The following is a 26,974-nucleotide window of genomic DNA, read 5'->3' as shown; positions in this document are numbered from 1 at the left end:
CAAATAATTTCAAAACCAAACATCCTCTCATAAATAGCCATAAAACATTTATTTTTGCACTGATTGGCTGTCCATAAATCCTATCTGAGTTAATCATTTTTAATGTTAATAATTGTTTAGAGCAGGGGTGTCAAACTCAAGGCCCGGGGTCTGGATCTGCGGGGTGTTTAGATCTGGACCATAGGGCCACCGGGAAACAGCAAAGGACCGGCCTGTGGTGCCTCTACCAGCGAAAACTGTTTTCTCTGGCAGAGGATTGCCGGAGGCTGCTGCAGCTGAAAACAAGGTTCAGGAGCCCGTTTTTGCTGGAAGAGTGCTCGGGCCGCCACAGGCACCCCTGACACAAGTGACACAAGTGAAGTCAAGCTGGGCACACCTACCCCAGCCACGTCTGCCCCCCACCCTTGAGGTCAAACACAACACTGATGTGGCCCTCAATGAAATTGAGTTTGACACCCCTGGTTTAGGGCATAGTACGAATATTCTGCACCTAGTATTAGGGATGTCGACAGACAGGGTGGGTGAGTAAAAAAAAAAAGACAAGATAGTACAAGCCACTGCACATTTGAAGCCCCAAGCCTTTGCTCACATGGTCATGCCTACCACTTCACTTTTGTGGCTACCCTTTGTGGGTGCTCCTGCCCAGTATTTTCCCAATTGGGACAACTGACTCTTTGCTTTTGTATTTTCTTTGTATGCTATAACATAACCTTAATTATAACATAAACTAATTTAAAAAAATTAAAAAGTTTTTTAAAGGACAGCTGATTCAGAACAAAATAAAGGGAAGACATTCTATCCTTTTGCTAATTATAAAAGGTTGTTCTTGCCTCATAAATATAACAAGTATGACAATTTGCCGAGGTCAACCTTTATTTCAGTATCCAAGTCTGCAGATTATGGTATTCCATTTGTGTTTGTGTGTTAAGTTATAGTTGACCATCAATGATTCAGAGCATTTTCTTGTTCACTATCATGTTTTCTGAGTGTTGTAATGCAGGGGGCTCCCCAAACCCCAGTCCGTGGCCCGGTACCAGGCTGTTGGGAACCAAGTCATGCAAGCAGTGGGCAGGCGTAAAGCTGCATTTGTGCAAGTGGTGTATGCAGGGGTGGGCTTCAAAAAATTTAGCAAGGGGTTCTCTGTCCAGTTGTTGGGTGGGAGTGGCCATGGCGGGAGTGGCCTAGTCGACCTCCTGCACCACAACAGAGGGGAGTTTTTGCCCTCCCCGGGCTCTAGAGGCTTTCCTTGAGCCCCTGGGAGGGCGAAAACGGCCTCCTCAGTCTCTGGAGGCCCTCTGAAGGCCAGAAACTGGTCCAGTTCCAGCCTTTCTGAACTTTCAGTAGGTCTGATTTTCGCCCTTCCTGAGCCTCCGCACCAGTGGTGGGATTCAAATAATTTAACAACCGGTTCTCTGGCTTAATGACCAGCTGGGTAGGCGAGCTCGGTGATCATGTGATTGGATGGGTGTGGCCAATTCATCATCACTCATGTTGATGGGTGCTTCACCTTAGCTGTTACAATGTAATAAAGGTTAACCAGAGAAACAGTTTCTGTTAGCAGGACAATAAAGATTAGGCTAGAAGCAACACCAGAATGTTTCCTTCCTGCCTTCCTTACATGATTAGCCCTGTAAAGTGGAAAAAACAAAGGGAAATTTCATTCAACAACCGGTTCTCTGAACTGCTTAGAAAGTTAACAACCGGTTCTCCTGAATAGGTGCGAACTGGCTGAATCCCATCACTGCTCCGCACGTGCCCTGAAATTACCTGCATCCAAAAGGGGCCGCGTGGGGACTCCTGGGAGGGGTGGGGTGGGGTGAACAAGGTCAGCCAGGTGTGGGATTTGGGGGTTCTCCGAACTGCACAGAATCTTAACTAGAGGTTCTCCCGAAAACCCTTCCCTCTGCCCTCCCACAGAGCCAGAAAGGTGGGGGAACATCTGTTATGATGGAAATGTTTACCTGATAGCAAAGTATTCAGCCCATAGAAACAGGAATCCAGGCAGAGGACCTAGAGTTTCCAAGATATAAATGTAATGGCCTCCGGACTTGGTAATTCGTGTGCCCAGTTCTGCGTAACTTAAAGCACCTGGAATGATTTAATTACAATTTTAACAAATGCTGATGAAAACTTTATATCGGAAAGGTTTGTACATTCTAAAGTGCTGTCCCAGGAAAAGAGAAAATGAGGGCTTTCCTAGCCTAAATTATAGGAGTCCCGTGTATATTATGTACTCTGTCCTAAACCTCTATGAAGGCAGAGACAGAATAGATTCAAAACAATCATTTCATGGTTAAATACATTATGTGGCCCTACCAGGTATAGAGAGGAGTTTCAGTGAAAGAAAAGACATTCTTGTACACTTGAACTCTACTGGCTTAAGCTCTATGATACATGCAGCTCTGGGGAAATGCACCCGTTTACTAAAGAAGGATTACCATTCCCAGTCTATAGCAGTTATGCTTTCTTTCCCCTGCAAGGGATGGGTACACCCAGAGGTGGTATTCAGCAGGTTGTGACCAGTTCTGGAGAACTAGTAGCGGAAATTTTGAGTAGTTCAAAATTGAGTAGTTCAAAATAAATACCACCTCTGACTGGCCCCACCCCCATCTATTCTCTGCCTCCCAAGTCCCAGCTGTTCCCAAGTCCCAAGGGAATGGGGATTTTGCAGTATTCTTCCCCTGGAGTGGGGAGGGCAGGGGTGGGTTTCAATTGTTTTTACTACCAGTTCTGTGGGTGTGGCCAGGTGGTTGGCATGTGATTGAGTGGGTGTGGCCAACTTGATGTCAGGAGGAAATGGGGATTTTATAGTATCCTTCCCCTGCCACTCCCACCAAGCCACACCACGCCCACCAAGCCACACCCACAGAACCGGAAGTTTAAAAAAATTGAATCCCACCACTGGATATCCCCATAGCAAATTAGGTGGGAATGAGAGCTAAAATGAATGAAGTGATGGTACCAGCTCCATAGAACCATGTCACATGCAGGGCGGGCCCAAATTTTTCCATTTGCAGTGGAAAAAAGAGCTATTTTGCTGCTCTCTAAACTTGCTTGGTTACTTGCAGACACTTCATTATCATGAAATCATCATGATTGATTGATTATGTGCCATCAAATCATTTTTCAATTCCCAGTGACCTCATAGATTTTCTCCATGAAGCATTGGAAGAGCCATATATATACTGTATTTTTCGGAGTATAAGTTGCACTGGAGTATAAGATGTACCAAGGTTTTGAACAGGCAAATTAAAAAAAAATTTTTTGCATTCTGCAGACCTCCCAAAAACGGCCCATTTTTTTCTTGAAAACGGGCCCATTTTTTTTAAAAAAAGGCATGAATAGCCTTTAGGAGGCTTATACAGTGCTCCTGGGGGCTGGGGAGACAAAATTGAGCAAAACAAAATGCCGGTTTTTTGCTCATTTCAGCCCTCCCCAGCCCCTAGGAGCTCTCTGAAAGCCTCCTACAGGCTATGCACAGCCATTTTGGTGAAGGGGGCAGGGTTTCAGGAGGCAAAAAATGCTGTATTCAGTGTATAAGACGCACCCAGATTTTCAGCCTCTTTTTTGAGGGAAAAAGGTGTGTCTTATACTTCGAAAAATACAGTAAGTTCCCAGTGCTTCGAATTTTAAAGTATCAAGTGATGAAAAAGTTCTCTCACAAATGAAGGCAAATACACATGTCCCAGGATAATTTGTATTTGTACAGGATAATGTTGCAGGATCCAATCTGGGTCTGTCACCAGGACCAAAGGTTTAGTCTTCCAAGCTTTCAGATTTTGGGGATCCTCAAGGAACTTCTCTGTACCAGAATGTATCATATGTGCATTCTGGTAGAGAGACGTTCTCTGAGGATGTGCTCCAGCATGAATCCGAAACTTTGGAAGACTAAACCTCTGATCTCAATGACGCAGATTGGATCCTGCAAAATGTTCTCTGTTTGATCATGTCAATCAAGACCAAACACCATTGGACAAAACCATGAGCTAGAGGTTTTCGAAATCAACTTAGTTTTGTGTGAGGAAAAATGATTCTTACATTCCAGCCTACACATTCCCAGCTAAGTTTCTAGCCCCATGTTCATGCCATGGAAACTCATCAGAAATAAAACACGGATATGACATTTAGAGAAGCTGGCTAAATGCTAGAACCCCATTGAATTGGAGTACATCATGTTTGTTTTCAAAATTGTGCCAGGTTTTCTGTAGGAAGAATCCTCACCTCTCACTGTCCCACCCCAGCCCCATACACATTTTTCATCCTGATAATGTTGGACATCTTAGAGCCTGGGGAAGGGGGAGAATATGGTAACTTGTTTTTTCCCCAACTTCTTTTCTAATTTCTGAAAATCTTGGAATTCTCTTGAACATACTGATTTCTCCTGCTTGTTTTCAATAGCAAAACTTTGGCAACTAGCCATCTTAAGTCAATACTCGATGCAGGGTTAAGAGAAAATCTTGTTGCTTTTGATTTTACAACTACATTACAGACCAGTGAGGTGAATCTCATGATTGGAATGTAGCCATGATGGCGGTTCCTCTTCCAGGTTTCTGACCCACATGCGTGTGTGACAATGAGCTGGCCTTCATGCATGCAGCAGTGCCAGAAAACTGGAAGAGGAACTTCTGTTTTCCGGCGTGAGCATGTGCGCTGACCAGCTGATCGTCACGCACGCATGTGCACTGGTAACTGGAAGTGCATTTTCCAGCATGTGCATGCCCCCTGGGCAGCTCCTCTTCTGGGGCACATCCCAGAGGAGCATGCCCATATGCATGCGCATGCACTCCCTTTTCAGCACTCAGTGCCGAAAAGGTTTATCATCCCTGGAATATAGAAAATATACAGCTTGATCAAAAGGAAGAGAAACAATTGAAAGGGAGATTATTTCCTGCTCATAAATCCAGAGCAACCAGGAATGACCTCAAAGTCCCTTGCAGAGTCTGGGCAACTGAATGGAGCTGAGTGTTTACTGGCTGGCTGCCTTCTTGTCGCCAGTATGGAGTATTTTTTCATCAGATATAGTCTCATTGCGCCCAGAGAGAGAGAAATATCAGCCATATCTAGGATTGAACTCACAGCCTCCTGATTGTGAGGCAAGAGCTCCACCTCTAGGCCACGGCACCACTGGTAGCTAGATATGACAATAGCAGCTACCAACTCAATAAGCGTCAATAACATTAGACCAACAGTTCTTCGGATCCCCTGAAAGCTGAACACAAAAGAAACTCACCACGCACCAAACATAGAGAGAATTCCACAGGCAAACCAGACGATTAGGGAGAGGCCCACATTGCCAGAGTTTTTCAGGACCCCCTTGGGGGCGATGAATATGCCACTGCCCACCATGCTCCCGATGAGAAGTGAGAAGGCCCTGAGGAGTGTGATCTTCTTCCTCAGAAAGACAGCCTCTTCTTTCTTCTTAGACTTCCCCATGGCTAGCGGGATTCTGGATCAGTAGAAGAATAAGCCAACGTCAAAGATGTTGATGCTGGTGAATGTTTTGAGGGACCATAAAGATCTTTCCTTGGTTTCTTGGCCAACCTGCATTGAACAAGGAAGAGGGTTCATTTTTAAAGTTAATAGGATAGAATTGTAATAGAAGTTTGAAGCAAATGTAACATTCTTATACTCATATTTGCATCCTGACATTAATGTGATGGTAGGGGCATAATAATCTGTTCTGGCCCCCTCCGTCCGGTAATGAACGCAGACACAGGCTTAGCTGTTTGCCATTTTTTATACACAGCAATTATAATCCTGTTGGCTGAAAGCCCAGACACGACTCACTGGCAAGAGGTTGGCAGCAACCCAGACTCCAACAGACACGGGAACACAAGGCAGACCAGATAAGGAGTTCTCCAGATTATTACGAACGGTTGTATCCTGCAAAAGGACTCCTCCCAAAGTCTCCTCTTATATACTCTCTTGGGAGGGGCCAAGCCACAACCACCTGGGCTTGATTATCTCTTATGAGTCTGTCTCCATAACTGCTGCCTCCATTTCTTCGCCCTTGCCTGGAATCAGGGACAAACTCCTTTGATCTTTCCCACTGCTCCATGCCTCAGGTGGCCAACCAGCCTCTCTGGTCCCTGCTCTTAAGGGAATCACAGCAGTTCATAAGTTAGTGACCTGGTTATTAAGTGAATCTGGATTCCCCATTGACTTTGCTGGTCAGAAAGTTGAAACAGGACACAGCAACGGTCATAAATATGAAGCAGTTGCCAAGCATCTGAATTTTTATCACATGACTATGGGGATGTTGCAAAAGTCGTAATTGTGAAAAACGGTCATAAGTCACTTTTTTCAGTGCCATTATAACTTTGAATTGTCACTAAATGAACTGTTGTAAGTCAAGGATTACCTGTTTAATGACAAGCTGGTTCAGTGTTGGTGAACCTTTTCAGCACTGAGTGCCAAAACAGGAGCATGTGCATGCACAGGTGCGCCAGAAATTGGAAGAGCAGCTCCCCAGGACACATGCGCACACTGGTCACCTGGTCTTCCAGTTTCTGGTGTGCATGTGCCACGAAGGCCGGCTGGCACCAGGGAGCTGCTGTTCCGGTTTCTGACGCTCCCACAGATGCAAAGACCAGTTGGTGGGCGCACACATGCGCACCGGAACCTGGAAGAGCAACGGGTGATGACTGGTGTGCCTGGAGAGGTGGCTCTGTATGCCACTTCCGTCATGCATGCCATAGGTTTGCAGTCACAGAGCTAGTTGGTTTTTTGTTTCCCAGCTATTAAGGAACCTCACAAAGAAGATGTTCCATCATTATTTGCAGGTTTCCATCTAATAGAGATATATGACCTTAACTCCAGCCACATTTTTTTCACTTCTTTGTTTTCCCCTATGCACATCCACCGATATCTGATTGAGAATTCACAGTTTTAATTATTTTGAAAACTTCAATCTGATCTATGGAGTTTACATGCAATCCTCATTTAGTGACAACAGTTGGCACTGGCAACTCGATCACTAACTGACACAGTTGCTAAGTAGAATATTACGTGACCGCAACTGCTTATGAGTTTATTACAGCATTATTTTTTTCATCACCATGAGAAAAGAACAAAAGTCCAAAGACTGTATGTGTTTATTTGTACAGTAATACCAAGAATGATTGTCCTATGAAACATTACAGTTTATTTATTGGCATATGAATCATTAGGAAAAAATCAGATAGATGATAGATGATAGATGACAGATGACAGATGACAGATGACAGATGACAGATGACAGACAGACAGACAGACAGACAGACAGATAGATAGATAGATAGAAAGACAGACAGACAGATAGATATAATTAGAGAGAGAAAGAATAGATGATAGATAGATAGATAGATAGATAGATAGATAGATAGATAGATAGATAGATAGATAGATAGATAGATAGATAGATAGATAGATAGATCGTAATTACAGAGAGATGATGGATGGATGGATGGATAGATAGATAGATAGATAGATAGATAGATAGATAGATAGATAGATAGATAGATAGATAGATAGATAGATAGATAGATAGATAGACCGACCATAATTAGAGAGAGATTATTGATAGATAGATAGATAGATAGATAGATAGATAGATAGATAGATAGATAGATAGATAGATAGATAGATAGATAGATAGATAGATAGATCGACCGTAATTAGAGAGAGATGATTGATAGATAGATAGATAGATAGATAGATAGATAGATAGATAGATGGATGGATGGATGGATGGATGGATGGATGGATGGATGGATGGATGGATGGATGGATGGATGGATGGATGGATGGATGGATGGATGGATGGATAGATAGATAGATAGATAGATAGATAGATAGATAGATAGATAGATAGATAGATAGATGATAGATAGATAGATAGATAGATAGATAGATATATCGTAATTACAGAGAGATGATAGATAGATAGATAGATAGATAGATAGATAGATAGATAGATAGATAGATAGATAGATATAATTAGAGAGAGAAAGAGAAGAGAGATTGGATGGATGGATGGATGGATGGATGGATGGATGGATATAGATAGATAGATAGATAGATAGATAGATAGATAGATAGATAGATAGATAGATAGATAGATAAACAGACAGACAGACAGACAGACAGACAGACAGGCAACAGAGTAGCACTAAATCAGGGTGCACTATTGATACTTCCAACTTTGTAGAGGGTATAGTTCAATGTTAATAATGAACGTGAAGCCTGGTACGGATGGGTGGCTTGTAATGGAATAATAGATCTCTTCCACCCACATTCCCAATCACAAAAGGCAAGAAATCTCCCCAATGTCTGTCTCAAGCACATTCTGTTTTGCAGAAAAGAAGAGGATAGTTCTGCTCATTTAAAGCTACATTGGCCTATGTACCAGACATTGAAAAACATGAAACCTAAGTCTGTTTCTTCTTTACTATTTTAGGGACAGATATTACTGCTTAGTTTTTGTAAAGTGAAATATCTCAATAAAGCAAATCACTTTGGCTTTTAAAGCTGATTTTTTTAAATAAAATGGATTAAAATTCAAGTATGTTAATCCTTGTTGCTACGCTTAATACTGTTCTGTATGTGAATAGTATAAATGCAAATAGCAGTAGATCCACTGACAAAATCTGACCCAAAATATTTGTTCATAGATAGATACTGTAGCTTTAACTATGTTATGTGAAATGAATAGATTTGAAAACAATAATTTGAACAGAGCCAAATGCTCCAGTGCAAACACCAGGGTTTTCCACTTGCATAGCATCAAGTATTCATTTGATCCCATCTGAGGAAACCTTAAATTTAAATTTAAGCCTTAATCTGAATGCAAATGGTTTCCTCTTATTTAGCAAAGATATTATCAGTCTTCGAACTGTCAAGGATCAGGACTATAAATTAAATTGCAATTCAGAAATATTTATTGCTCAAGCCTATACACAAGAATTTAGTCAATTACATTTCAAATCTCAATTGATAATTATCAATGGAATTCAAGGAAGCTGGACTGCTTATGGCAACGCAAAGACTCTAAACTTATGACACATTTAACTCCACCCTCAGCTCTCCCTGCTCTTCTCCATTCCTGTAAACCAGGTGACTTACAGGCATGGGATCCTAAGGAATAGGATCCTACTTGCAATCACTCTGGGCCTTGTGTCCCTGGCCAACCTAATTTGTGTAGTGGAACAGTCTAAATCTTTCAAACCAGCTGTTGCTACAAAGTCCAGGTCTTCAAGCCAATCCTCAACTTAGAGTTATGCATTAGAAAGAGGACTTATCCCGCTACTAACGGATAATTGGTTCCAGGTGCTATCTAGGTCAGTAGAAGAACACACATTTGCCCATGCCTATTCTTTTTTAGACATCTTTAAATAGATTACAGACATGGAGAAGAGGTTGCTAATATAGCTAGGGTTCCTGTGCCATGCAATAGCAATAGCACTTAGACTTATATACCGCTTTACAGTGCTTTACCACTCTCTCTAAGCAGTTTTACAGAGCCAGCATATTGCCCCCAACAACCTGGGTCCTCATTTTACCCACCTCGGAAGGAGAAAGGCTGATTCAACCTTGAGCCTAGTGAGATTTGAACTGATGGCAAACAGCCGATAGTCAGCAGAAGTGGCCTGCAGTACTGCACTCTAACCACTGCACCACCGAGGCTCTTAAGGTGCAACCCACTGGGGGGGGTGGGGTTGGCCGCCATTACTACTGGTTCGTTACTAAAAAAATTGTACGCTCACATGCACACTCAGTGCACGTGCACATTTTCATTTCAACCAATATGCGCATGTGCACAACATTAAAAAATGAATAAAAATTACATTTTTAATGAAGATTGTTCTACGCATGTGCAGAATAGAAAATCAAGGTGGCGCCGCCAATCATAGAACCGGTACGGTCACGTGTTCGCCGGGGTTACTACCTATTCAGCCAAACCAGACCAAATAGGTAGGAACCCACCTCTGCAACCCACCTTCCTGCAGCTATTAGTTGTTAGCCAGGTTATTTATACATACTCAACAGGTAAAAGTAAGGAACTGGGCTTCTTCAAAGCTATTAACTCTCAAATCCCACAGATGAAATCTACTTCCTTTCCCAGTCTGGGAATGGAGGCAGGAAAAGGAAATGACCCAATTAAAAGAGCAGTGCAGAGGAAACGATCCCCTCACTTTGGTCTGAGATCCCCCATAACACCTGTCAGCTGTTTGTGGACTACTTTTTGATCCATATGTGGAAAACCTGGAGTGAGTGTTGATTGATGACTAAATTGATTAATCTGCCCATCTGTCAGAGCTCACTTATTCTCAAACTTTATCCCCATCTCACGTTTATTCTTTCCTGCTAGCTGGTGACATTTTGTGGTAGGGGAGAGAAATAGCATCCGGAGATCCACTAATACAATGGCATGCAACAGAAAGGAGTAAAGAGGCAGGAGGTTGAAAGCAGCACCTACACAATGCAAGTTCTACCATTTTAAAATGTGTGTTCTGATGTCATGCACACACACACACACACACACCCAAATGAGCAAGCTCATGTTGTGAGACAACTTTCATCATTCTGATATGATCTGAACTAGATCTGGATTTAGAAATTTCACAACGGAGTCACTTCAAAAGAGAAGTAACACATTGCCACAAACATAGTTGATAACAGCAATAGATCTCTCTCCATCTTAAGTCTCCTCCTGTGCCTCAGAACTATACAACTTTAGTGCCTCTTAGAGAAATTACCAGAGATCTGTGACTGGCGATATATGAATCAATGGGCCCATGCTGGAGTATTGAAGCTTATGAATATCAACAAAACACAGAGATAAATTAGAAGCCTATTCATTGAAATAAAAAGTGTAACATCTGTTTTCATTTTCTTCCTCTGGGTGACAGCTGATTCTCACATTGATAAGTGATTTTTAAAACAATCAAGTGCAGAATGCCCAAGATTTCATAAGAGAAATCTTCTTCTCCCATATACCGAAAAGTAAAAGGACTCAGAATCTCGCTATCTTAAATTGCCTACATGTATATGTCTCACAAGAAAATAGAGGACCAGATGGAATTATTCTCTTATATACTTAACTTTCTTTCTAACAAATAGTATTTATCACTTACTTGCTCTTTGGGTTAACTTTTTTTATTCCAGGTTAAAACAAGAGGTGTATGACATTTTACTTGTTTATCTTTCTTCTTTACAGTAAGTGAAACTTATTGTAATGCTCTCCTTTCCCCCCAAACATTCTCTTATTAAAAACTATAGGAAAATTCTAGAAGATCTGAACATTTTAAAAGGATTATTTCACATTTACAAAACAACCTAAAGATACTGTATAGTCTGTGACCTAATGCTACCACTCCATGTTTCTTTAAATGTGAGGTGAATTTCTAATTTTGAAAACCCAAACAGTCAAAACAATTGAAAGCATCAGTCAGCATAGCCTCAGTTTAGGAGACTTGAAGGAGACAAAGGTTGTTAAGAATGGTGTTTGAGGTCCTCCCCTAACAGTTATAGAGACACAGGTATTGATGTCTGGATTGTCCTCATACAGTACAGCCTCATACTTTGCGTCCAATGTAAGAGTCAATCTTACAAAAGCCTTTACCACGTTAGATGACAACCATTCATTTTTCATTTAAATTTCACACCATTCCCATAATTTCTTAGGTTACCTACACTATTCTTAGCATACATTCATCAACTGTTAATAACAGCTCATACATAAGAAAAGGCACTTACCCAGCAAATAAAGGACCCATATAGAAATGGACCAATGGAGTGCTACTTAATCCACTGAACAATGCTGAAAATGAATTCTCTCATTTAAGTAATCTCTAACAGCAAGAATGGGGAAAAAAAACTTCAAACTTCAGGCTCCCCTAATTTAGCAAAGAGTTAAAAGAATCTTAACTTCTTTAGAAAAATAAGCAAGGAATGTGAAAACATTAAGCAGTGTAGATAAGTAGGATCACAGAACTGTTGAATAATAAGAACCAGTAAACTAGGAGCCAGACACAAGTCCCTTAGCCAAAAAAACAAAACAAAACAAAACCACACACTTTTTAGGTGCCCATTCAACTTTGGAACCAGTTGGAATCCTGTGGGAATTTATCAGAAGCTTAACATAATTATCAGTTTGGATTTTAATTATTAGAATGACTGTATGTTCAGCTTTAAAAGGTAGTTTTCTTTTTAAAGAGTCATCAAAGGAAAATCCTCTAGTTGAAGTCTATTCTAACTGAACATTACTGTCAAAGTTCAATATAAAGAATCACCAAAAAAAGTTAGGATAAAAGTTACTATCAAAAGTAAGCACGTTTTGATCTCAGTTGGCAGACTAAAAAAGGCTTCTGTTTCTACTAAATTCATACTGATGTTTTCTAAAAAATATATCTGTCATTATAAAGAATCATATGTTATGGAAATCATTATATCTTTTTAAATTCTGCATATCACTTTTTTCCACTGATGGAAAACGGCCAAGCTATCATTAACAGTAGATAAGTACTTAAAAGCAAATAATTAGCCCAGTGCAATCCCCAAAGCCAACCTTCTCAAACATTGTCCTACATACATGGTGAATTCAAGGCTACACTGGTTCAGAATTCTAGAAACTACTATCTGAAATGGACTGCACTGGGGAAGGTTTGTTGGTGCTATTACATTAAATCCTATAGGGAGTCTTTTTATAAAACGGTCAAACAAATCCAGTTGCACGTAGAAGCCAATAGTCCAATCCTCATCTTGGCTGGCAGAATTTTAATCAAGAGAGCCATCATTCTATAATGGCACACTTCTCTATCCTAGTGATAAACATATGAGGGATTATCATCTTATAGAGAAAATAGGTTTCCAGGAGCAGATGCAATTTCCCAAAGACCTGAATGTAATTTCCATAGCTCCTGCATAATTTGGATTTTTGATGCCAAGAGAAAACGATTCAACATTCATAAATGCATTACTATATATAATGCATTTATGAATATTGAATCATTTTCTCTAACTTACTATCCATTAGTAGTAGGGCCGTGGTGGCTCAGTGGCTAAGATGCTGAGCTTGCCGATCAGCTTGTCGGCAGTTTGGTGGTTTGAATCCATAGTGCTGCGTAACGGAGTGAGCTCCCATTACTTGTCCCAGCTTCAACCAACCTAGCAGTTCGAAAGCCTGTAAAAATGCAAGTAGAAAAATAGGGACCACTTTGATGGGAAGGTAACAGCATTCCGTGAGCCTTCAGCATTTAGTCATGCTGGCCACATGACCACAGAGACGTCTTCAGACAGCGCTGGCTCTTCGGCTTTGAAATTGAGATGTGCACTGCCCTCTCAAATCAGGAACAACTAGCACATATGTGCAAGGGGAACCTTTACATTTACCTTACATTAATAGTAAATCTATAATAGCTCATGTAATTAGTTGTCCTAATTTTAATTCAATTAAAATTAATCATAACCTTTTCTCTGTCCCCATCTACTTTTATTTCTTGGACCTACCAACCTTTGTGGGTATAATTCACCCCATTCAGTGGCAAAAATAAGCTTACTCTTTATCTTTCCCAAGGCCCCTGGATTGAGGAAAAGAAAAGAACCGAAAGAACTTACAATATCTCTCCCAATATCCTGCATAAGAACCCACTTTCTGCAAAACAGAAAGATAGACATGAAAATTATTAAAACTTAAATAATAATAAGCTGATGTCTCTCTTTCAGAAGAAAACTTTGATGATTCAAAAAACTTTAGAAGCCCCAAATGTTGCTTGTTTTGTTGATTTCAACACCCAGCCAACCAATCCTATTATTTTAAGGAAGTCAATAGGAAAAAAAAAAAGGCAGCCTGCTGACCCCTCTTGGCCATTTCCTTCTGTGAACAGCAGGATGTGTTGTAGATATTTCCAAAGAGATCTCCCCTTTTCCCATACGAAACTCATGACCCTCTAGTTTGTTGGTAACAAATGAAAAATAAGCCAGCCTTTATCCACGCAAGGACAAGGAGAGGTTTGCATCTCACCCTGCCACTGTTTTTTTAGCTGTGTTGAAGAAAACAAAAATAAAGGCCAGCATTCTGTAGGGGTCCAATATTGTAGCAAACAACAGCTTCCCAGCAATTTTTTATTCCGTTAACTGTTTCAGCTCCAGTAATTAGCACTTGTATTTCCCATACGAGCAAGACACCAGTAGTGCTCCCGCCAGCTTTCCTAAGTCTTAGGAATGCCTGGGGCTCTGTTTAGAAACCAAAACGCCAACCTCTTCATGGGCTTACATGGCTTTCAAAGTAGGTAAGACTCTTATTGAAGAGAATGTTGTCTATCGATAGCAAACAACAAGAGGATTGCAACAGAGCTTTCATACTCAAAGGCACATTACCAAATGCTAAAAATAGAATGGAAGGAATGTAGCTGCCTTGCTACTCTGCTCAGTTTGCTTGGAGAAGCCAAGAGCAAGTCTCAGATATTGCGATGAAGGATTTCTTAATGGGTATTTTTATCAAAGAAAAAAAAAAACACCAATCCAGACTGTTTAGAAGCTCACAATAAAAAGTTAGACAATAAAATGTGACCTACCAATTAAGCACCAATTCCCCAAAACCCCACCCTCAAAATCAAATATACAGTTTGAGCACCGCCAAAAAGAATTTCATCAAATTCTTTGGTGCCTTAGTGGTTATCCTGTTTTTTACAGCCGATATTTGCTAGCCCTTTTTGGTTTCCTTGCAAGAGAGCTTCGTAAAAGTGGGAAGAGCTCTTACGTTCCTCAGGCAAATAAAACAAAAATCTACACAGTCATAAAGGGAAAAAAATGAAAAGGTTTATTTGTTTTTGAAATATCTCCTTGCCGCCTCCCATATTACAGTATTGGCTTTGCAGATGACATTCAAACACAATTCCAATTGCAAAGATGTTTGTGAAATAGGAGTATCCAGGGAGTTTCAACCCCCCACCCCAAAAAAACCCATATTTTCATATGGACTGTGATTTTCTAGCTAAGGATGCCTGCCTACTGCCCATCAAAGTAGCTTTTTTTTCTGAGCCATTATATCAGCTTCATCTGCAGAATTTCATCACAGTTTTTCACAGCACCAGGACATGCATTATCAAGTGACAATTAAAGGAACATTTAAAACAAAAAAAAGGGATGGCAGTTCTATCCTCCGGCTTTTCTCTAACCTTCTGACAATTTCTGCTCTATGCTATCTATTCAAGACTTTTCTCTAGCTTTCACAATCTATCATCTGATAATTATAAACCCCAGCCAACATGACCAGCTGAACATCCTGGGAATTGTAATCCAACACTTCTGGAGACAGAATCTGACGTCTTTATGCCTAAAAGTTATTTCTTTCAGCATATCCAAGTTACTCACTTGTCTTTGCAGATGTCCAGCCACTAACTTGGGAGAGCACCTTAATTCTCCTCCAGGACCAAGAACAGAGCTCTACTGGAAACTTTCTCTGCTGTTGAGCTTTTAGCTCAGCTGTTATCTATTTATTAAAAAAAAAATAAGCCAAAAGGACAAGTTGCAGTTGAGCAAACATATTTTCTTTTTAACTCTGAAGCTGCTATCATCCTCATCCTCTTTTCTTAATTATTAATCAATTAAAGTTCAACTATAAGTATATGTAGATAGATAGATGATAGATAGATAGATAGATAGATAGATAGATAGATAGATGATAGATAGATAGATAGATAGATAGATAGATAGATAGATAGATAGATAGATAGATAGATATAAGGGGCAGAGTGGGAGGGGGAGAGAGGGACAGAGACAGGGAGAGGGAGAGGGACAGACACAGTGAGAGAGACAGAGAGAGACAGAGAGTTGTTTATTCCCTATATGCCAGAAAATCTAAAACAAATGAGTATATTTCTCCTTATGATTACATAATTTAGACTGGAATAATATTTGCTTACCCCTGTTTAGTGCACCAGAATACTGTTGGGCTTTCTTATTATTTATTTATTCATTATTATTCTATTCTTTCATCATTCATGAAAGATATCCAAATAGGATATCTACTTATGTACATAAAGCTGTATATTATTCATTTGCACTACTTTTGAAAAGCAAAACAAATTGTTCCCTGTTATTACTTTTTAAAATTTAAAAGGAAAACCTCTCAGAAAAGAAAGTAAGACTTTCCCCGCCAGACAAAGTGGCAACAGTTAGTAGCTAAACTAGATCAAAACTAAATAAATAGAAACACTGACCAAAGAGGGTTTGATGCCTGTGAGTAAATATAATGTCTATCTCCATCTAAACTTTAACACATTTGAGGAACAGGCGTCAAACCAGACTTGTTTTCCTTGTGCTTGACATATGATCCTCCCAAAGCTAATGGGATCAACACTTTTAGAAACAAAACTCTGCTGTCAGGAACACAGAAATAAGTCTTACTCTCTATTATATCATAAGTCACTCTATCTGGGTATTGTTTTAGATTGACTCATTGCCACTTATCAGGTATGATTTTTCTGCTATATCTGGAAATCCCAGGCTGGGATCTCCTTCATACAAGGCATACGAGCTATAGACTTCTCAGAGAATCTTGCGGATTCTTGATTCAATTCATTAGTATAGGCTGTTATTAAGAATTAATTTTCCGCACCACAGTGCCCAACGGTGCCTTTGAGAAACTCTTAGCAAGAACAGTAAGGGGAGACTGTTATTCGTTACCTTTTATTCCCCCCCCTTTTCATTATAAATCTATCTTTTCAAACATATTCATGTTATGCTTTCAGAACATTTTATAAATATCCATGAATAACTTTCTGTAGATCAATGAAAATTGATCAGTAATGGTTTGTTAGGTGATGGAAGTAGGACAAAGAGTCATAATAATAGTTCGCAAAAACATGGCCAGATTAACACCAAAGACATAGGATTGATCAGGGGTGTCAAACTCAATTTCATTAAGGGCCGCAACAGGGTTGTGTTTGACCTCAGGAGGCTGGGTGGGCATGGCCATGGTGGGCATAGCCAGCTCAATGTCACTCATGTTGGGGGCCCCTGTGGTAGCCTGGGAGGGGCTGGGGGAATCTACTTTTGCTAGTAGTTTGTTTTGCTAGCATTCTGCTAGTGAAAATTGAACTTGGGGCCTTCGCGCACACACCCTGGGCTCCATTTCCATCTCTGATGGCCTCCTGCAGCCCTCTGTCAGCAAAAAAGGTCCCTGTGTGGGGCCCTCCTGAGCTCCATTTTCACTGGCCAGTCCTTCGCTGTTTCCAGGGCAGCCCCGCAGGCCAGATCTAAGCATCCCGCAGGCCAGATCTGGCCCACAGGCCATGAGTTTGACACCCCTGGGATAGATGAATGTTTCTCAACTTTGGCAACTTGAAGATGTGAGAACATAGAAAGATGTTGCTTCTATGAAAGAAAGGGGGGGCAAACTCTTAATAATTGTCTAGATCAGGGGCCGGCAAACTTAAACCCTCAAAGAGTCATTTGGACCCGTTTCCCACAGAAAGAAGACACAGGGAGTCACAAAACCCTTCCCATGCCTGACTATTTCCTGAGCAGCCACGAAACTCTCATATGTAGTTGAATTAAACATTCTGTTTTCTTCTGAAACTTTTCTTTTCTTGGATTTAACCGGGGAGATTGAAAAGCTCAATAAATCATGTATTGGGGGGGGGTGTCACACATTGGCGGTTGTGACGCATATTTTGAGCAACAGGGAGTTGCAGCAGAGGGATGAAAGAACCACATGCGGCTCCAGAGCCACAGATTGCTGAACCCTGTTCTAGATTAACACAAAATGGAGATAAGACTTAAGAACAGACTGTGCTCATTAATCACCAACTTGGGAAAAATATATGGACTAGGGTTCATGGGAGTTGAAATCCAACATTTTGAGAAGGCACCTCGACAACAAGAACAGACATCAATTAGCCAGTTAAAGTTCGGATGTGAATCTCCTATTGTTCCCAGATAGCTTGCCAGCTTCTAAAGGTGAATGTCCAGAATAGACACTGTCTAGAGTGGACACAGTAGGTCAGAGTTCATTTCAGCCTCAGACATCTATTTGCCCTGACAGACTTCAATAATCACCATGGTTAATCACCATGCTCAAACTACAGGTAGTCCTCGTCTTGTAACAGTTCACTTCAAAGTTCTAAGTTACAACGGCACTGAAAAAAGTGGCTTGTGACCATTTTTCACGCTTATCATCATTGCAGCTGCTCCAGGGGTGGGTTCCTGCCAGTTCTAACCTCTTCTATAGAAGAGGTTCACCAAATCTACTGTACCGTTTAGAACCGGTTCCAGCTCCCTCCCCCCGCCTGTCCCCACCACGCTTGCCCCGTCCGCCGCTCACTGATTGGCTGGCTCACCAACGCCCTGCCCGCCTCTAAGAATCCTATCTAAACCTTAAAGTCTTAAAGCTGTCAAGTTTGAACACCCCTGGGGTTTTTTTCCTAAAGGGTTAGGGCTGCAAGGGTCTTGCAACTTGACAGCTTTAAGACTTCAAATGCCAGAGTTTCTGAGCCAACATTTTGGTTGCTAAGCAAGAGCATTGTTAAGTGAGTTTCACCACTTTTTACAAGTTGGCCATGCCCACCGAGTCACATGGCTGGCAAGCCACTCCCATCCAGTCACATAGCCAGAAAGCCACTCGCACAAAGCAAGCCACACCCACAGAAGAGGTTCTAAAAAAATTTGAAACCCACCACTGAGCTGCTCCATAATCACATGATCAAAATTCAGACACATGGCTACTGATTTGTATTTATGATGGTTGCAGTGTTCCAGGGCATGGGGGAGGGGGGTTGCTCCTGGCATTACTGCCGGTTTGGCGCTCAAAAACTTTTGCTCCGTGTGCATACGCATTTATACCTAAAAAGGTCTGCACATGCGCAGAATGTTAGAAAAGGGGGGGGATTACATTTCTGCAATGGAGATTGTTCTGTGCATGCGCAAAACCGAAAATCAAGATGGCGCTGCCGACAATAGAACTAGTTCGGCTGCATGGGCGGCAATTACTACCTACTCAGCCGAACCTGTCCAAACCGGTAGGAACCCACCTCTGTTCCAAGGTCGCATCATCCCATTTTCTGATCTTCTGACAAATAAAGTCAACAGATTCACTTAAACAACCATGTAACTAATTTGACAACTGCAATGATTCACTTAACAAATGTGGCAAGCAAAGTTGTAAAATGGGGCAAAACTCACTAAACAAATGTCTCACTTAGCAACATAAGTGAGAAAACCCTCAAGAATATGAGATGTCCCTTAGGCAGAGACCTCCTAGCTCCTAATTAGAAGGAAGCAGCCACATGCTGCCTTCCATGAAACCCCCAGCACACTCACACACTAAGTAGTCTTGAAATTCATTCGTCCCCTAAAAAAAAATCACCTGGTGGCTTGCATTTCATTATTGTGGCATATCCTGGCAGAGAGCAGCATTAATAATATTGTAATGATTAGGGACAGGGTGGCTCAGTGGCTAACATGCTGAGCTTGTCGATCAGAAAGTTGGCAATTCAGCGGTTTAGATCCCTAGTGCCATGTGACGGGGTGAGCACCTGTTACTTGTCTCAGCTTCTGCCAACTTAGCAATTTGAAAGCATGTAAAAAATGCAAGTAGAAAAATCGGAACCACCTTTGGTGGGAAGATAACAGTGTTCCATGCGCCTCCAGCATTTAGTCATGCCGGCCACATGACCACGGAAATGTCTTTGGACAGCGCTGGCTCTTCGGCTTTGAAACTGAGTTGAGCACCGCCCCCTAGAGTTGGGAACATCTAGCACATATGTGTGAGGGGAATCTTTACCTTTACCTTTAATGATTAAATTGGTAAGAATCACATTTGGAAGTTGTTTTTTAAGTTGTTTGTTCCCAGAATGGAAGGTTTTGCATATCCCCATTAAGGGAGCATTTGGTAAGGCAAGGTAACACAGTCATAGGTCTCTAATAATAGCCTTGGATGAGATCTACAGAAGCTTCCAAAAGCTGTTACCAAATTGTAGTTTTTAATGGAAGGAAAGCAGAAAGTATTATATATGTAATAAGAGAGTCATCATAGTGGTTATATTTAATTTTAATATTTTTTTTCTTGTTCCACTCATTGCATTCGCTACTTTTTAAAATGTGAATCCTGGCTTATCAGTTAACGTCCAAGTGTGGTTTTCGGCTTGGGTGGGGGAGGGAAATTGCACTCCATTATTATAAGGAATTCCATGATTGAATGATTCAGGGGTTCAATTATTCAAACCATGTAATTGCTCAACTGAGAAAGCCTGGAGAAGGAACATATAATTTGTTTATAATCCATCAGTCTTTTAAATAAGCCTATAAATGTTTGTAGCCTGTAATTTAATTTAAATTTATTTATTTATTTTACCAGCCTGCTGAGGGCTAAAAGAAGATGATTAGACAGTTCTGAATCTTCTGGCTATTAGCTGCACTTGGTGATTATGTTAAATGCAGATGTACCACAAATCAATCATCCTTCATCAAATTCTGTCATATATATGAGACATCTTCATAACCTAAATACTATACTCAGAAGGGTTATCTTCACAGAAATAACACGGATCCTGGTAGCACCTTTTCCTAAACCAATTTTATTAAAAGCTATAATCTTTTGTGAACTGCGGGTTTGGTATTTGGCTTCTAGGCATTTTTTGCATTTCAAATACAAACTTTTATCTAATGATGTGAGATGCCGCTCAAAGGGGCTTACGCCTTTTAATTAAATTCGATAGTAGAAAAAGGTACTACCGGCCTCTGATTTTTAGTTATGATTTTGTGAAATCAAACCTTATTATTTGCATTGCAAATATCCTGATAGCCATTGGATGACAGAAGAAACTAACGATTTCTTTGCTGGTATCTAGCCAATGATTGGAGTTTTGCAGTCCAGCTCTAGTACTCTGAAGAGCATTCTTGCATCCCTACATTCTTGTCACTTTTTTTTTAATGCACGTGCAATTAACATTTCTGAGGATCTACTTTCTTGCAACAGATGGAGATTCTTTTCCTTGTTGATTGTTGTTGTTCGCACATTCGGAGGCTACATTGAAATGTTGTTATTTGGATGATTTGTATTAATTTAATATGCTAATTTTAGAGCTCTTTTTCTGTTTAATATTCATCTTTTCTTTCTACAAAAAACAAAATCAAAGGGCATTCCATCCCTTTGTGCAAGAAGACAATTTTTCACATTTTGTGAAAAAAGGAAAGTATATATAATTATCTATGGAGATTCCCAGGCATCCAGGTCATGGTTGTCCCAAAGGTGGTTTTTCAAGAGGCAACTGGACTTACTGTTTTTTCTTTGAAGACGTTTCACTTCTCATTCCAAGAAACTTCTTCCGCTCTGAGGAAGCCGAAGAACCTTCTTGGATGAGAAGCAAAACGTCTTCAAAGAAAAACCAGAAAGCTCCTCAGAGCTGAATCTAGGTCATAGATGTATTATGGGTGGGCTGTTGGGGGTTCACATGGGCCCGGGCAATTCTCTAGCTAGGATTCTGCCCAGTTTGGCGAACCCCCAAATGCCAAACCTGGCTGGCCATGCCCACCTTGCTTCTCCCACCCCGCTCCTCCCACCCCGCCTCTCCCAGGAGTCTTCACGCTGCTTGTTCATCATGCCAGGTAAGTGCAGGGCCCACACAGAGGCTCGGGGTGGTGGTGGGGAAAATGGCCCTACCGGATGTTCCAGAAGTCCAGAAACGGGCCTGGATGAGCTTGGGGGAAGCAGTTTTCACCTTCCCAGTGGCTTGAGGAAAGCCTCAGAGCCTGGAGAGGTTGAAAAACGCTCCCCTGCCATGGTGTAGGAGGCCAACTAGGCCACGCGCACCATGGCCATGCCCACCTAGCAATGGGGCAGTGAAACCATCGCTGCAATTTTTGAAGCCCACCCCTGGGTTATACCAAAAGGGCTTTTTCAGGAGGAGCTTCTTCAGAGCTGAATAAGCTTCTTGGATGAGAAGCGAAACATCTTCAAAGAAAAACCAGAAAGTCCTGTTGCCTCTTGAAAAAAAGCACCTTTGGGATATACATAATTATGTAGTATCTACTTTGCTTCTGTATTGTTACCATATTATTATTATTATTATTATGAACAGGCAAAAGTGAATTTTGCAAATTAAAAATCTGAAAGGAGTTAACATTCCTTATTGCAAGATAAACAACACATCAGCCAATCAACAAACCTCAGTTTCGGTATTTCTGTGTCGAAATGTAAAGGTCTTTCCAGTTAAACTTTGCTTAAGTAATGAAATATGTTGGAAAACCCTTCCCTGTAAAAACACTTCCTCGTAAAACTTGATGACACTCAGAGGGTCATCGTCTTAACTTCTCTATTAGATTTCAGGTCTGCTCAATCTCAGTTTTCTATAATAGCTGGGCTCTTTTATGGACCCTGGGTAAAAATGTTCCTGCTTTCCCGATCTTCCAAAATAAGGATGAATTCAAGTCTTTTCAATATCTTCTTCTTGAAGCATTTTTAAACATCAGTTGTAAAAAAAGTAAAAGATCCAACTTAGACAGATATTGAGCTGTACGCCCACCACAGAAGAGAATTCCATATGAGTGGAGAATATGAGTCTAGGTAACACATAATCTCTATGATTGTTCCAGTTTTGTGGAACATGGGCCCTCCAAAAAAACAATAAGTTCCCTAGTTGTTGACTTTATGGAAGGCCTTGAAGAAACTTCTTCTGAAGCTGGCACTTCATATTTAAGACTGATGGTGACTGAATATAGTCTTTGTTGATTAGGTTTGGATGTGTTTTTATGCTGGGAGGAATTGATGGGTTGCTTTGGAAAGGGGTGATTTTTAAGGAATGGTTTGATTGAGGGTATCTTAGATTTACACTGCTCATTCCAAGGGGAAACTACCAAAATTTCATAAAATCTCTCAGAATATGGAAACAAATTCATTCTACATACATCAACATTCAGTTGAGGGGGAGGCTGAGAAGACCCTGAATTTGTATTAGATGATATAGTGTGTAAATCAGGGGTGGGTTGCTCCCAGTTCGGATGATTCACCGGAACCGGTAGTGGAATTCAGGTCTAGGTTTGAGTTTGAGTTTGAGTTTATTGAACACTTATAGGCCGCCCTTTCCCCTGAGGGGACTCAGGGCGGCTTACAATAATGAGGGAAGGGAGTGCAAGACAAGACATAAAAGAAAACGTGAGTAAAAAAAATTAACCATAAAAGCACAACATTCACTCAGCATTCGGGCGGGGAGAGAGTAAAGTCCTATCCCCAGGCCTGACGGGATAGCCAGATCTTGAGGGCCGTGCGGAAGGCCTGGACGGTGGTGAGGGTACGGATCTCCACGGGGAGATTGTTCCATAGCGTCGGAGCTGCAACTGAGAAGGCTCTCCTCCGCGTAGTCGCCAGTCGGCACTGACTGGCGGATGGAATTCGGAGGAGGCCTACCCTGTGCGATCTGATGGGACGCAGGGAGGTAATTGGCAGAAGGCGGTCTCTCAAATAGCCAGATCCACTACCATGGAGCGCTTTATAGGTGGTAAGTAGGATCTTGAAGTGCACCCGACGATCAACAGGTAGCCAGCGCAGCTCACGGAGGATCGGTGTTATGTGGGCGAACCGCGGTGCGCCCACGATCACTCGCACGGCCGCAGAACCAGGTTGCAGAACCAGCAGCGACCCAGACCTGCCACGCTCCCGAACTGGTTCCATTGCTGCTACTGGGCAGCCGCCATTTTGGTTTTTAGTGACTGCGCATACGCAGTTCACTGTGAATTGTTCTGTGCATGCATGAAGAACAATTTACATTGAACAGCGCGAACGCCAGTGGTAGGTTCCAGATCCCGGTGCAACAGGGCCTGGTGCCCCCACATGCATGTGCGCAGCATTCATGCACACGCACACTGTGCGTGTATGTGTCCTTACCTCCATGCCACCTCTGCGATGCCTCCGCACTGCTCCAGCTGCTCGGCAGAGCATTGTGCAGGACCTGAACACTCCTTGCCCATGTGCAGAAGCGCCAAAGAGCTCAAATATAGATAAAGAGCTCAGGCGGACGGGTAGGCCCTTGGGAGCACTGTACCGGAACGGTACCTGGTGCTCCCGGCAGGCACCGGTACGCCCGTATCGGGGCGTACCGCCTGCAACCCAACACTGGCGTACGCATTGCACGGACATTGCAAACTGGTAGTAAAAACCAACAGCAACCCACCCCTGGTGTAAATGCCTAAGAATATAATAGTGTTTTTCCTTTTATATATTTGTGCCTTCAAGGAAGGAAGTGAGGGAGAAAGAGAAAGGGAGAGGAAGAGAGGGAGAGGGAGGGAGAGAGATTGAATTGAATGGTAGTATACATTCTCCTCCTTTTTTCATTTTGCTTTGTTTTGTTGTTTTATTTTATCCATCTGAAGTCAATTTTCCATTGTCAGGAAAACTGTTCTTACATGGTGGAAGGAAAACGAAATGAAAAATTAATTAGATTTTCCTCTTTGATATCATAGTTCTCTCTCTAATCTCAAAGCTAGCTAGCCAACTTATCCAACCAAAAATGAAGGCAACAACACAAACAAAAAAAATTATGGCTGACATACCAGCGGTGTAATCCTCTGAAGTCTGCTACCAGTTTGGTGAGTTTGCTACCGAAAGCATGCATGCACGCCTGAGGCGTACCCACACAGTCAGTAATGGGATTCAAATAATTTAACAACCAGTTCTCTGCCTTAATGATTTCTTCCAACAACCAGTTCACCAAACTGCTCAGAAAGTTAACAACCAGTTCTCCCGAAGTGGTGTGAACTGGCTGAATCCCACCACTGGACGCAGTGCTAAAAAAGGAACATTTTGAAGCCTTACGAGTCTGTAAAGGTAAGTAGAAGAGCAAAGGGGGGGATCCACTGTGCCACGCGATTTAGATTAGGTAGAAAGTAGGGATTCTAACGATTCTAGCTAATATAAATGGCGCATCACAGCTGATCGTCACTCAGCTGATCGTCGGAAATAACGGTTCACCTGAACTGGTAACATTTTTTACTACCAATTTAGGTGAACCAGTCCAAACCGGTAGCATTTCACTCCTGCGACATTGCCTGCCTTCTTAATTCCCACAATTAAAAAAAAAATCAGTGGAAATGAATGAATAGTAGGCCATCTAGATACTTCTGGTAAAGTTGTGTTCCTCTGTTTTTGGAACTTGTACTTTAAACACACAAAAAACTGCATGTGTTTAGAAGAAAATCTAATTTGGAAGAGTAAGTTTTTTCTGAAAAGCCATGCCATGACCTACTACATTTGAATTCCAAGTAATTTGTCTGATTCCTGTATTTATTTTGAAATTTCTTTTCCTCCTTCTGGACTTTGAGACTTTGTGAACATACTGATATCATTAACGGAAGATACTCAGAGAATAAATAAAAGAGAACGTGATGTAAATAGTAGAGCCTGACATGTAGGCATGAAGCTTGCATGATCCACAGATGGAAGTATTGATTGCCACAGCAGAGCACTGGAGGTGGTTGGGTTTAATAGATATTACATTATCTTCATTACTTTGTTAAGATACAAGCTGTTGTGTTTCATGATGTGGAAATAATACCACCTCCATATCACCTGTTCTTCTTTCTTTTATTATGTGAAATAACAAGATAGGTCAGCTTTGCAAAATCCCAGGAATTAAAGACAAATATTTTTTTCTGATATGCTTTTTTTTATTCCCATGTCCAGTTATGCCTGGTGTATTCTTTAACAGGTAAGTATGCCGCAAATCACTCAACATTTTTATTGTGTCAATAAAAAGCAATAATGAAGAATGTAATAATAAACAGAAATCATATTGTGCGTACATACACAGGATTAACTATCTTATTTTTGTTCATGAGTACAAGGCTGAAAAATACATGTGCCATCATTTGATAATTTTTTACCTTTGGATGCGTGAAAAGAATTTCCTAAATAGATATTTCCACATGCACTTAAAAAGAATTGCATTTTTGTACATTTGCAAACTACACCTAGTCCCAAAATTCAAGAAAGACAAGTTTAGAAACTAAATTTCAGTGGAGATGAGATTTTCTGTACAAACAATTCAGTTATTATGTTGTTTTTATTTTTAAGAATACATGTAGTGCTCAACTTATGACCACAATTGAGCTCAAAATTTCGATCGTTAACCGAGACATTCCTTAAGTAAGTTTTACCCCATTTTATGATTTTTCTTACCATGCTTGTTAAGTGAATCACTACAGTCAATAAATAAGTAACCCAGTTGTTAAGTGAATCTGTCTTCCCCATTGACTTTGCTTGTCAGAACGTTGCAAAAAGTGTTCACATGACCCCAGGTCACAGCAACCATCATAAATATGAGTCAGTTGACCAAGCATCTTAATTTTGATCACATGACTATGGGGATGTTGCAATGGTCATAAGTGTGAAAAAGTCATAAGTCACTTTTTTTCAGTGCCATTGGAATTTTGAACGGTCACTAAATAAACTTGTTGTAAACTGAGGATTATCTATATGGGTAACATTTTTTCCCCTATATCTAATGTTCATATGGCTTATCCTCAAATTGAACTGGGCACATCTTGTTAAAGATAAACCCTCTGTGACTATTTTTAAACACTGTCTACCATCCTGTTTAAATTAAAGTATGGAATTATTTTGTAATCTGACTGAAGTTTCTTTGAAATATGCCCCTTATCAATAAAACTTTGGGTCAATACCCTGTCTGGGAGTTTGGCCTTGTACATACTGTAAATGAAGCCAAGGAGAGTGCATAACTACCCAAATGAAATTCTTTGGATGCAAAATTGAGAATTGGACCTGCACGTGTTTATCAGCAACTGCAGTGAAAGCACCAGCATACATCGTTCCTTAGGATTTTGGCCTCTACTTCCTATCCCACCTGATATTTTTCTTTAAATATTTGTTTACTTCATGCTCCCATTATTCCACAGAATCCCCAGCCAAACTGTGCTCTTAGCTAAGTAAAGAGAAACGAAGAGAAAGAGGAATTGATAGCACAGAGCAGAATTGCCAGAC

At 41.0% G+C, this 26,974-nt stretch overlaps 1 protein-coding gene across 1 annotated transcript in view; it reads right to left on the bottom strand.

The window, feature by feature from the left end:
* LOC106542900 (cystine/glutamate transporter) overlaps window positions 1–15,487 on the bottom strand; it is a 34,667-nt gene extending 19,180 nt beyond the window's left edge. The window contains exons 1-3 of the mRNA XM_087723013.1: window positions 15,355–15,487; window positions 5,238–5,541; window positions 1,962–2,088 (exon numbers count right to left, since the gene is read on the bottom strand). Of these exons, the coding sequence (XP_087579139.1) occupies window positions 1,962–2,088; window positions 5,238–5,433 (323 nt within the window). The 5' untranslated portion in view covers window positions 5,434–5,541; window positions 15,355–15,487. The remainder of the gene's footprint in view (window positions 1–1,961; window positions 2,089–5,237; window positions 5,542–15,354) is intronic.
* Window positions 15,488–26,974: the final 11,487 nt, after the last annotated feature.

The sequence above is a fragment of the Thamnophis sirtalis genome, unplaced genomic scaffold, assembly GCF_051295495.1.
Source record: "Thamnophis sirtalis isolate CommonGarterSnake01/CBP01778 unplaced genomic scaffold, rThaSir2_p1.2 scaffold_9, whole genome shotgun sequence".
Lineage (NCBI taxonomy): Eukaryota > Metazoa > Chordata > Lepidosauria > Squamata > Natricidae > Thamnophis > Thamnophis sirtalis.
Note: the sequence above shows the minus strand (reverse complement) of the source record. Positions and strands in the feature narration are given on the sequence as shown.